At 40.0% G+C, this 12,880-nt stretch overlaps 1 protein-coding gene across 1 annotated transcript; it reads right to left on the reverse strand.

The window, feature by feature from the left end:
• On the reverse strand, positions 1–3,756 carry LOC122668656. Its single transcript, XM_043865193.1, has 3 exons — positions 3,725–3,756; positions 655–1,255; positions 1–491 (listed from the first exon to the last, which is right to left on the reverse strand). The coding sequence occupies exons 1-3, from the start codon at positions 3,754–3,756 to the stop codon at positions 183–185; spliced, it is 942 nt and encodes a 313-aa protein (XP_043721128.1). The 3' UTR covers positions 1–182.
• Positions 3,757–12,880: the final 9,124 nt, after the last annotated feature.

The raw sequence follows: 12,880 nt of genomic DNA on the forward strand, positions 1-12,880 counted from the left end.
AACTTACAACTTCAACAATAACTCCAGTAGATTATGAACAAAAAAATCCCAGTATATTAAGTAAATTTACATTTTAACAACAAAAAAAAATTTACATCAATTAAAAATGAAAAACTGTACCATTTTTTGTCTGAGTGCTTCAATCTTCAAATGAAGAGGCCAACTCTAAGACGACTTCAAGCTCAATGGTCAGGCTCACCTAATGATTTCTTACTCCAGCTACCGGAACCAGCTTTCCGCTCCCCTTTCTTTCTCTTGTTCTTAGGGACATGAAAGTCAGAAGCTAAGCAAGACTTCATAGTTGACTGCTCCTGAGCAACAATGGTCTTTTGGGCAAAGTTAGGTTCTGGTGCTGAAACTGGGGAAATCCTGTTCTTCTCTTTCTCTTTCACTGGATCACAAGGCTTCTCTAAGGGGTGACTCTTTAACTTTTCAAAACTGAGCAACTCTTCTTGAATTGACTGATTATGTATCAAAACATCATCTGCAATCTGGTGGGAAAAACAAAACCAAAAATTATAAAATATAACCAATAAAATAAAACACAAGAACTTTTTCAGTAACTTCTCTCTGTAGTGCAATTAAGAAATAAGGCGATATGCTTTAAAATATATGCACAAATGCTAGAACTGATATATGACAGCAAGACTTTACATCTTCACATGAATCACCAATCTGTAGCTGATCCAGAGCAATATCAGCAGCAGATAATAGTTCCAGTGTTATTTTAATTATATCAGGAAGAGGATTTGCCACCCCATAACTTGAAACTGCACTTTCAGGCATCACCAGATCACCAATCTCATGCTCTGGTACATGTGGAGGTGGAATATGTAAAAACCCAGTCTGTGTGGTGTATCCTTTGCCCAAAGAGACAGTAGGACTTCGAGCAGAACTTGAAGGCACCACCTCAGATGGCAGATGCAGGTTTAAATTCTCTGCAGAAGAGAGCCTCCCAGCATTACTGTTCATCACCTTGTCAAGCTGAGTCTTCAATTTGTGGACTCGAGATTGCACAATCTCGATCTTCCAAAGGATTTGCTCTAAAGAATTATCTCCATCTCCAAAGTCGAGTAATGGCCACTCATAATCAACACCAAACTTACCATTGCAATTAGCGTTTTGATCTGCCACAATAACTGCCCCAAAGAATAACAAATATATTAAAGATATAAGCAGTTGGACAGTCGCATTTAATAGTAGATAAAGTTTACAAGATCTAAGAAACCTTAATTCTTCCCAAATAATTGCAATACTGAAACAAAAGTAAAACATCAATGGAACTTTCTTGAACACATGCGTAATTGTGTAAACTGACACAATGAAACCATATTGGACATCCAATCAACAGTCAATGACACAATAGAGAAAGCTTCGGCCAAAGGTCAGACCAGTTGAGCAGAGATCTCTATTATTTCCAATTAGATGGTCCATAAAAGAAACCTTTTTGCTTTATGCTCAATTGGTGGAAATCATCCTTTGCTAATCAAGAGTGGTAAGGTTCAATCAGGAAGCCTGCTATTCAGATGACTTAGACACAACTGAAGTTTTCTATTCCAGTAGATGGTGGAAATGAGGAAAAATAAATTTACACTTCCAATATTCTTTTGACTTATCATGGTCTTCCGGGCCATGGCACTAAACAAAGCGCCATATGCCAATTGTTTCCACCCACATAAATGGGATGCAAGTGGCGTTTCAACAACATCAAATAACATCCTTCCTACTGAGGTCACTGCACTGTACAAGAATGTGCAAACAATATACTCCACTAAAACCAAAAGAGACTCATCCTACTAACTTCTAAATATAAGCTACACAGATCTCAATTTGCTGTCCCACTCTCACTAGAGCCATATCTTCTGCTAGATCAAAAGTTGTCAGTCTTCATTCACAGAAACATGGACAAGTAATATATCAAACAACCAAAAACATATCACATAAATATGCATGAAAGCATCCAAAAGAAGTGTGTAGTATCATTTCATAATGTAGCAGGCTTTTTTAATCAAATGAATAAATTAATATTTTTTTCTTAAAAAGGATTGAGGAATAGGTGTTCAATGTACACAACAATCCAAAAGCATTGTAGAACCCATCAACAATATACATAAATCCAACATAAACTGAATGCAATTGCATATAGTAGGCATTATTTAGGCATATACAACAAATCATACAAACAGCATAAATTTGAGTTGCATGAAAATGTTATAATTATGACACATTATGCTAAACATGTTATCCATTATAAAACAGTTGGGAAAAAAGGGTGGCAACCCAGTTCAAGTTCCACTTTTGTAGGGTCTGGGGAGGGAAGGCTTGGAGATGGTCCAGACCTGCCATCACATGGGTAACCTGAGCTTTTTTCATTGCACCAAGCAACAGCGCCTAATACTAAAACCAACAGTAAATGCTATTTAAGTTTCAATATTGTAAAGTTCAAAGCACTGGACTTTCAGTTGTCAGTTATTTCGGTGCTTTTCATATTTTATGTCTTAATCTGTTTATTACTTCATCAGCTGTGAAGAATATTATGTAGCTATATAGAAAGGCAAGCCCACTGCAATGAAAAAGAAAGCGATTACTTAAAATAAATGTTCCAAACTTTGAACTTCAGCGACATTCTCAAGCCATTTGCTAGCTAGTTTTGTTGGATTGTATGGGCCAGAATACCATGGGGGTATTCTGGACTTTTTACCTCTTTATTGCTCTTTATTATTCATTCTAGTATGTAAGGGCAATTCTGTCCATGTAATGTTTTTTATTATTATAAATATAGAGCTTGGGGTCAGTCTTGACATCCAAGCTTTAGTCTTTCCTAATTCTAATCTCTCAACATGGCATCAGAGCAGGTTTGAATTAGGGAATTTTTTTTCCATTCTCGATTTCCCCTTTCACCCTTTCACTCTCGATCTCTTCATCCCGCCCCCCTCTTCTGTTTGGATCTTCTCTCTCCATCATTCTCCCACTAGGGCAGCACTGATGAGGTGATCGACAGATCCAGTTGCTGCCCTCCATTACCTCATTCTATGATAAGGTTTTTGATCGATAGGGACAAGTTCCAACTCCAGTTGCTGCTTGCAATATTTGATGCTTCAGATTTTTTTTGGATTGCTTCCACTCCTTTCCAAGGAACCAATCTACCTCATTGAAGACTCAAGAACTGCAGCAGTGTTTACTTTTCTGGATCAGTTCCTATCTCCAACAGAATTGAAGACTTCGTAGATTGATTTTTTTTCCACCAACTCAGGGTTTTCTCAAAACCCTGACAAATATCGATCTGGGAGTTTTAGGTTCCCATTGAGGCTGTTCTTTGGCAGGGTGATTCAGCACTCATAGAAGACCTCTCGATCCAAATTTCAGCTCCATCCACTGTGTTTTTGCTTGCCTTCTTCCCTACATCGATCTCAACATATTCAGGTTTTTTTCCAAAACCCTGCAAAAATCGATCTAGGGGATTTTTATCCCTGTTGCTGCTGCTACTTTGGGACACCTATTGTTGCATTTAAAGAAGTATCTCCTTCAAATTCAAGCACTTATATTGAGGTTTACCTGGGTTTCTCATCACATCAGCTCTTCCTTGCAATTTGGGTTCTTCTCGGCTGCAATTATGGGTGATTCTGACAATTCCACTGCTACTTCTGATCACAATGGCCAAGGCAAAACTGAATATCACAACTTTCCTCCTAATCCAATTAAGCTGGAAGGCTCCTCCAACTACCTGCTATGGTCTAGATCAGCCTCCTTTGCCATTGCTGGCCGTGGCCGTACAAGCCATATCAATGGCACCAGTGTTATGCCGGCTGAATCAGGTCATGCTCAAGATAGGTAGCTTGCTAATAATGGCGTTCTTATGTCATACCTGGTCGGTTCTATGAATTCAGACCTTGCACAAGGGTTTCTTCTCCTTGATACTGCTTCTCAAATTTGGTCAACTTACAAAGAAACATACGGGCAGCTTGGCAATGATGCCCAGGTTTATGAACTCAGGAAGAAGGTCCTTCATACTACTCAGGGAGAGTTATCAGTCTCTAAATACTATGCTACTCTGCGCAGCCTCTGGCAACAATTGGACCAATTCTCTAATTATCATCCTACTACGGCTGCCAACATTGCTGCCTATAAGAAACATGTGGACAAGATCAGGGTATATGACTTCTTGGCAGGGTTGAATGTGGAATATGACCAGATTCGTGTTCAAGTGTTGGGCCATTCTCCTTTTCCCACACTTGAACAATCTTATGCCTTGATCTCATCTGAAGAAAACTATAGGCTGCTATGTTACATCCTCTCATCACTGAAAGATCAGCCCTACAAACTGCTGTCCCGGCTCCTAATGCACCTGTTGGGAATCTATCTCTTGATACTACTACTCCAGGCACTGTTACTTGTGAACACTGTCACAAACCTTACCATACCAAAGATAAGTGTTGAAAAAGTCATGGGAAACCAGCTAACTTTAAAGCTAAACGGGCTGCTAAGAAGAAGACAAAAAATAAGGCAAACCATTCTGAATCTGTTACTACAGCCCTGGCTACTGACAATGGTCTATCCCAGGATGATCTACAGGCATTCCTATGTGTGCTAAGGTCTTCCGCTACTGCTGCATCTACTACATCAACTGCTACTGCCAATTCTTCTGGTCCTTCAGGTTCACACTTTTCCCGGTCAGGTATTCCATTTGGTGGTCATTGTGCTTCTGTAGCTTCCCATCCTTGGATCATAGATTCAGGAGCTACATATCACATGACCGGTTCCTCTAGCCTATTCCATCGATATTCTCCTGCTTTTGGGAAAGACAAGGTTAAAGTAGCTGATGGTTCCCTTCTTCCATCTCTGGGAAAGGAATCATCAACTGCACTTCATCCCTTCCTTTGTCTTCTGTTTTACACATTCCTAATTTTACAACTAACCTTCTTTCAATTAGTAGTGTTACTCGTGATCTTAACTGCTAAGTAATATTTTTTCCTTCCCATTGTGTTTTTCAGGATTTGACATCTGGGAAGACGATTGGATTTGGTAAAGTGCATGGTGGATTGTACTTGCTTGATGATGGTCGTCTCTTTCCACCACCATTACCTTCTCCGCTACACCAGAACTCCTTGGTCTCTTCTGAACTTTACCAATGACACTCTAGATTAGGTCACCCTCCATTAGGAATTTTAGCACATTTATTTCTTGCTTTGGTCACCAAATGTAATAAAGATGACTTTTTTTGTGAGAATTGTGTTCTGGCCAAATAGACACGTTCTACTTATTCTCTATCAAATAAAATGTGTTCTTCTTGCTTTCATTTGGTGCATTCTGATGTTTGGGGACCTAGTCATAAAACTTCTCTTTCTGGTCATCGTTGGGTTGTTTCCTTTATTAATTGTCATTCTCGAAACACATGGGTATATCTTATGCACACAAAAAATCAAGTTTTTTCATGTTTTCAGCATTTTCATAAAATGATCCAAACTCAGTTCCAAGGTACTCTCATAATTTTGAGAAGTGACAATGGAACCGAGTATAAAGAATCTTAATTTTAAAAAGACTTTATCGATCATGGGATTATTCACCAGACTAGTTATGTTGATATCCCAGCCCAAAATGGTGTGGCTGAAAGGATGAAACCGCCACTTCCTTGATGTCTGCTCGACATGTTCCATCCCAATATTGGGGTGATGTTGTCCTTACTGCAGTTTATCTAATTAATCGGTTGCCTTCCCGTGTTCTTGATTCCCGTAGTCCTGCTGATGTTTGCTTGGGGATTCTTCCTTTGTGGTTACACTCAAAGTGTTTGGATGTGTCTGCTATGCTAGGGATACAAAATCTCCTGGCAAACTTGAACCCCGTGGGTTACGGTACATTTTTTGGGTTATTCTCCAATCCAGAAAGGCTATAAGTGTTACCATCCTCCTTCCCGTCGTACTATGGTCAGTATGGATGTCATCTTTCATGAAAACCTTTCATTTTATTCTTCGCCACCTCTTCAAGGGGAGAGTTCTAGTGAAGATGCGGTTCCTTCACTTGAGGTTCCCCTTCTTTTATCTCCTATACCTGCTATCTAGCCTGCTGCCCAGCCCCCTTTGGCTGCTGTCCAGCCTTCTATGGCTACTACCAGCCTCCTTTGGCTGTTGTTCAGCCTTCTATGGCTGCTGCCCAGCCTCCTTTGACTGCTGCCCCTTCACCCGAGGGGAATCCTTTCCAAGGGGAGACCATGGAAACAAGTAGTGGTAATATTCCTATTCAGGGGGAGTTCACTCTAGTACAGAGAACCATTAGTAAATTTCGAAGGCCATTGACGACTCCAACATTATCACTTATAAAAAGAGATGTTCCAGCAAAGGACAGCTTCAATCCACTGTAGCGCCAATCCCTATGCAGTTGCCGACTCAAGATCCAGATCCTTCTTCTTCCGACCTACCTATTGCTCATCGCAAAGGTACCAGGACTTGCACTCAGCATCCCATATCTCGTTTTGTGTCTTATAGTTCTCTTTCTCCTTCCTTTCGTGCATTTGTATCTTCTCTTTCTTCTGTTTCTATTTCTAAACTTGGCAGGAAGCCTCTACAGATGGAAAGTGGAAGGCAGCAATGTTGGAAGAAATGAGAGCATTGGACAAAAATAATACGTGGGATCTTGTGGCTCTTCCTCCAGGAAAAAAACCAGTTGGATGTAAATGGGTGTTTGTTGTCAAACAAAAGGCAAATGGGACAATGGGTCGATATAAGGCACGTCTGATTGCAAAGGGCTTCACTCAAACATATGGAGTTGACTATCAGTTGACCTTCGCACCAGTGGCGAAACTCAACACTGTAAGGGTGTTATTGTCGTGTGCTGTAAATCTTGGGTGGGATCTTTAGTAGTTGGATGTCAAGAATGCCTTCCTCCATGGGGAGCTGGAGGAAGAGGTATATATGGATATTCCACCAGGCTTCTCTGTTGATAGGACCAGGGGCAAGGTCTGTAAATTGAAGCGTGCTCTCTATAGGTTGAAGTAGTTACCTAGAGCCTGGTTTGGTAGGTTTCACAAGGCTATGATTTCAGCAGGATATAAGCAAAGCAATGCTGATCATACATTGTTCATTAGGAGAGTTGGTGACAAGGTAACTAACTATTCTCATAGTCTATATGGATGATATTGTGGTCACCGGTAATGATGGTGAGGCGATCAAGAAATTGAAGCACTTCCTTAGCCGTGAGTTCGAAATAAAGGATCTAGGACCTCTTAAATATTTTCTAGGGATGGAGGTTGCCCGGTCTTCAAAGGGCATCTTTCTTTCTCAAAGGAAATATATCCTAGATCTGTTGTTTGAGACAGGGATGTTAGGGTGTCATCCGGCAGACACTCCCAAGGAAACTACTACAAGGCTCAAGGAGAAAGAAGGTGAACCAGTTGACAAAGGTCGCTATCAGCGATTGGTTGGCAAGCTAATCTACCTCTCTCATACACGGAAAAACATAGCTATTGTAGTGAGTCTTGTGAGCCAGTTTATGCATGATCCTTATTCCTCTCATATGGAGACAGTTATTCGCATCCTGCGATATTTGAAGTCTGCTCCGGGAAAAGGAATTCTTTTATCTCACAATGGCCATCTATAGGTTGAAGCTTTCACTGATGCCAATTGGGCTGGCTCCACAGACAGAAAATCCATCTCTGGATATTGCTCTTTTGTGGGTGGGAATCTTGTCATATAGCGTAGCAAAAAGCAGAATGTTGTGGCAAGATCCAGTGCTGAAGCAGAGTTCCGTGCCATGGCTCATGGAATCTATGAATTATTATGGCTCAAAAGTCTGTTACAAGACATTGGTGTTGTTGTCGATCTTCCCATGCTATTTTGTATTGTGATAACAAGGTGTCATTAGCGAGGATTTAAGTATATGTATCGGGTATCGTATCGGTTGGCGATTTTAAGAGACGTATCGTATCGTATCGTGATCGGAGATACGTGTCGATCAGGTGCGTAAACGCATGAAAATGATCAAAATACACTTTTGGACAATAAAAACAATATAAACAAGCAATTTGTGTCATATATCATGCATATATACTAAGAATTGTGAATAATCAATAACCGGACAAGTGCGGCACATTGAAATTGTTATAAAAGATTAAAAGATGAAATTTCTTACATGTAAAGTCACTCAATTGCCGCATGAAGAATGTCGGGGTGGATCGAAGTCATATCAGTGGTCTTCAACAATAGGAGTGACTATTGTGATAGATTTTAGGGTAAATATATAATCTTCTTGGAATGTGATAGATCTATGCATAATATAGTACATATATTATATACATTAGCATTTGTTTTAAATTTTAGAAGAAAATTAAAAAAATCATTTTAAAGAAGCAATTTTCGGTTTTGGTAAAAATGCAAAGAAACATGGATTTTGAACTCAAATCTTTGTAAATGTATACAAAGAATGCAATACTAAGTTAGTTTAACATATTCCTTTGAATCATAGCAAAAAAATACCAAAAATCAAAGATTTAAACAAAAGAATCAAGTTTTTCAAAAAACCTACCTTACCCTTCAAGAACACCTTTTGATTTCGAATGTGGGCTGTTAGATGCAGCAAATGATGAGATTTCACCTCCTTTAGGATCGTTTTGGCAAAGGAATCAAAGCCCTCAACAAATCTTTGGCAAAAACCAAGTTTAAAGATGTTTTTTATGGTTTCTCAAAGCTGGAACTGTTTTTTTCCGCCAGCCTGCTCCGCTCGAGTTTTCATTTTGAGAAGACTTGGGCCCATGTGGTTTTAAGTTGCCGATACGTATCGAGGCGTATCGAGACGCGTCTCGATACGTCTCGATATATACTTAATTCCTTGGTCATTAGCATTGCTCACAACCCTGTCCAGCATGATCACACCAAACATGTTGAAGTTGATCGACATTTCATCAAAGAGAAGATTGAAGGTGGCCTTATCTGTGTTCCTTTTGTGACGTCTACTGAACAGCTAGCCGATGTGTTCACTAAAGGGCTTAGTAGCAAGGTGTTCCATCCTATTCTAGTCAAGTTGGGCATGTGTGATATTTATGCACCAACTTGAGGGGGAGTGTTGGATTGTATGGGCCAGAATACCGTGGGGGTATTCTGGACTTTTTACCTCTTTATTGCTCTTTATTATTCATTCTAGTATGTAAGGCCAATTTTTTCCATGTAATGTTTTTTATTATTATAAATATAGAGCTTGGGGTCAATCTTAGACATTCAAGCAGTAGTCTTTCCTAATTCTAATCTCTTAACAAGTTTTATGAGAAGTTTACCCAGTAGAATTACAATATAAAACCATTCGTATGATGTGCAAAATAGAATCACTGCTTTGAAAAGGATTGGGAGGGCAATTTACATAAAATAGTAAAGATTAGAAGTAACTGGTCTTGACAACAGAATTCACCTCCATTGACTCTGACACAAAATAAAAAGAAAAACATATCAGAAGAAGATGAGAGAAGAGCCTGCTAGAGATGGAGCAGTCTCGGTTGTGAGAGCTGCTCCTCTCACCTAGGGAATATATTAAATAACCTTTTTAAATATGTTTCCTAAATTAAGGAAACAGAATTACACCAAATAACTGAAATAAGGAAAGTAAATAAAGACAAAATAAGACTACAGCTGGCCTATTCTAATTATATTGGCTGGCTAGCTGTATCCATAATACATTAAGTCATGGACCCCATACAACATTTAACACTCCCCCTCAAGCTGGAGCATACAAATCACCCAAGCCCAGCTTGCTGAGATTGTTCCGAAAGGTAGGCCCAAACAATGGCTTTGTAAACATATCACCCAACTGATTTGCAGAAGAAGTAAATGGAGTAGTAATCAGCTTCTTCATAACCGCATCTCTAACAAAATTACAATCCACTTCAATGTGCTTTGTACGCTCATGAAACATTGGATTCTTGGCTATGTAGATAGCAATTTGATTATCACAAAACATCTTCATAGGAGGAACTGAAAAATCCATCTCCTGAAGGAGATTGCGAAGCCACATTAACTCGGCAGTTGTATGAGCCTGCTTATTACTCCGCCAAGTTACTAGATTTCCTCCAACAAAAGTACAATATCCAGTAGTAGAACGCCAATCACTGTCAGAACCAGCCCAATCAGCATCAGAAAATCCAACAAGATCAACACTGTTATGTGGCCGATAAATAAGACCTTTCCGTGGAGCACCCTTTAAATACCTCAAGATGCGACAGGCTGCCTCCCAATGTATTTGCTTTAGAGCGTGCATAAACTGGCTAACTACTCCAACAGCAAAGGAAATGTCAGGGCGAGTGACAGTCAAATAAATAAGCTTCCCAACAAGTCTTCTATATTGATGTACGTCATCAAAGTTATCCCCATCATCTTTGTCAAACTTCTGATGAGGATCCATGGGAGTATTGGCTGGTTTAGAACCTAACATGCCAGTGTCAGATAGTAGGTCTAACACATACTTTCGCTGTGATAGACTGATACCCTTTTTACTCCGGAGGACTTAAATGCCAAGAAAATAACTAAGGTGACCCAGATCCTTCATCTGAAACTGCTTGTGTAGATAGGATTTGACATCTGCAATGCCATACTCTTCATTACCAGATATGATAATGTCATCAACATACACCACAAGTACCACCAGCTTGGAACCTTGGCGACAGATAAAAACTGAATGATCCGAATAACATTGGGAAAAACCACACTGTGTCACAACACTGCTAAATTTGTCAAACCATGCCCTTGGGGACTGCTTCAAACCATAGATAGCCTTTGCCAACTTGCATACACGTGCAACATTCTCCCCCTGAGCAACATACCCTGGAGGTTGCTCCATATAAATTTCCTCCTTGAGATCACCATAGAGGAATGCATTCTTGATATCCATCTGATAAAGAGGCCAATTCAGATTAACAGCAATAGATATAAGAACTCGAACAGAATTGAGGCGAGCCACGGGAGAGAAGGTCTCAAAGTAGTCAACCCCATAGGTATGGGTATAGCCTTTAGCAACAAGACGAGCCTTGAGACGCTCAACCGATCCATCTGGATTATATTTGATAGTGTATACCCAGCGACAATGGACCAAATCCTTACCGGGAGGCAAATCCACCAATGTCCATGTTTGACAGGACAATAGAGCATCAATTTCCACATCCATAGCATCCTTCCAACCAGGGTGAGAAAGTGCCTCCTTGTGAGTTTTGGGCACAAAAGATGAGGACAAGGAGAAAGCAACATTACGAAATTCCAACATAGTCCTCAATAGGATAGACAGGGCGAGTAGTACAAGAACGAGTACCTTTCCGCAATGGGTAAATCTGGTGAAGGAACTTCAGCCGGTACAACATCGGTGGAATGTAGAGCAGGAGCCTGTACTATAGCAGATGGAACTGTAGCCTTGCGCCGTTTGTAAACCAGTAAAGGAGGTGCTGCTGCAGGATCCAAAACAGGAAGAGGAACCACAAATGGAATAGGTGGAGTGGGGTTAGGAAGCATAGCCTCACTAGGTGAGGGAGGAGGAGAGTAATAAGGAGTACTCTCAAAGAAAGTAACATCAGCGCTAACAAAGTGCCTATGAGAAATAGGGTCATAATACCGGTAACCTTTCTGAGCCCTGGAATAACCAAGAAAAACACACTTGATAGCACGAGGAGATAATTTGTCAATATTTTGGTGCAAAATATGGACAAAACAAACACTCCCAAAGACACGCGGTAAAAGAGGAAACAAGGATTTGGTAGGAAATAAAATAGAAAAAGGGGCTTTATTGGACAGGACAGAAGAAGGCATTCGGTTAATAAGAAAACAGGCAGTAAGAACTGCATCACACCAAAAATACTTAGGCACATGCATGTGAATCATAAGAGAACGTGTGACTTCCAACAAATGCCTATTTTTCCGTTCAGCCACCCCATTTTGCTGGGGGGTGTAGGAACAGCTGGTTTGATGAATAATCCCACGTTCCGAACACAAGGTAGAAATCTCATTTTGCATATATTCTAAAGCATTATCAGACCGAAATACCTTAATATGAACATCAAACTGATTTTGAATTTTAAGCAAGATTTGAATAATAAAAATTGAAGTTTTTCCAATAGTTTTAAGCTGTTGAACTTTGCAAACATAGGTGAAGGCACTTCTTCTGGCATACTGCTTTCTTCTTCTAATTCTGAATTCTACTGCAAATCAGATGCTATCTCTTATCTTCTACTATTTTCTTCTCCTCATTATTACTTACTCTAATAATCTAATTTGAGGAACCCCTGTTCTAGATCAATTTTCAGATTGCAATTTTCTTCAATATCCATCTAGTGTCCGCTTGATAACCTTACCAGAAACAGTTTCTGGTGTTTTTCCATTCTGAGAAACGGAAAAACACCCAAATACCGCTTGATAACGAAGTGTTTTTTGTGACGGTTTTTTGAAACATAAATCAAAATTTATGCTCCCTAGAAGACTTTTGACAGAACATGTCCAACATGTTCTGTTGTTTCTCAGCACAAATTTGCAAACTTGTTCCCGATAAAAGTCTCAAAATCCAAACCTAAAATGCAGCTCTCACAAGAAGGTCGTCCTCTCTCTCTCTCTCTCTCTCTCTCTCTCTCTCTCTCTCTCTTCTTTCTTTCTTTCTTTTCTTTCTCTTTCTTTCTTTACCATCACCACCTCTCTTCCTCCTCCTGTCCTCCACCTCCTCCACCATCACAGTCACTCCCGCTCACACTTCACTCACTCACTCACTTCCTCACTTCCACAGTCTTCGTTTTCCTCTTTTTGACTCACTCTCTGCAACGACTGTGTTTTTCTAAAACTTTCTAATGGGGACTCGAATCCCATCTCACCAGCTAAGCAGTGGCTTGTACGTCTCAAGCCCACCAGAACAACATAAGGAACGCCAACCCACA

This window comes from Telopea speciosissima, chromosome 7, assembly GCF_018873765.1.
Source record: "Telopea speciosissima isolate NSW1024214 ecotype Mountain lineage chromosome 7, Tspe_v1, whole genome shotgun sequence".
NCBI lineage: Eukaryota > Viridiplantae > Streptophyta > Magnoliopsida > Proteales > Proteaceae > Telopea > Telopea speciosissima.

Excerpts from the sequence above, each read along its gene's own strand:
- LOC122668656 (XM_043865193.1), bottom strand. The coding sequence starts at position 3,756 with ATGGCAAAGGAGGCTGATCTAGACCATAGCAG. Across the intron at positions 1,256-3,724 it reads GCTGATCTAGACCATAGCAG|TATTGCAATTATTTGGGAAG; the intron begins GTAGTTGGAGGA and ends CTTTTGTTTCAG. Across the intron at positions 492-654 it reads TTGGTGATTCATGTGAAGAT|ATTGCAGATGATGTTTTGAT; the intron begins GTAAAGTCTTGC and ends TTTTCCCACCAG.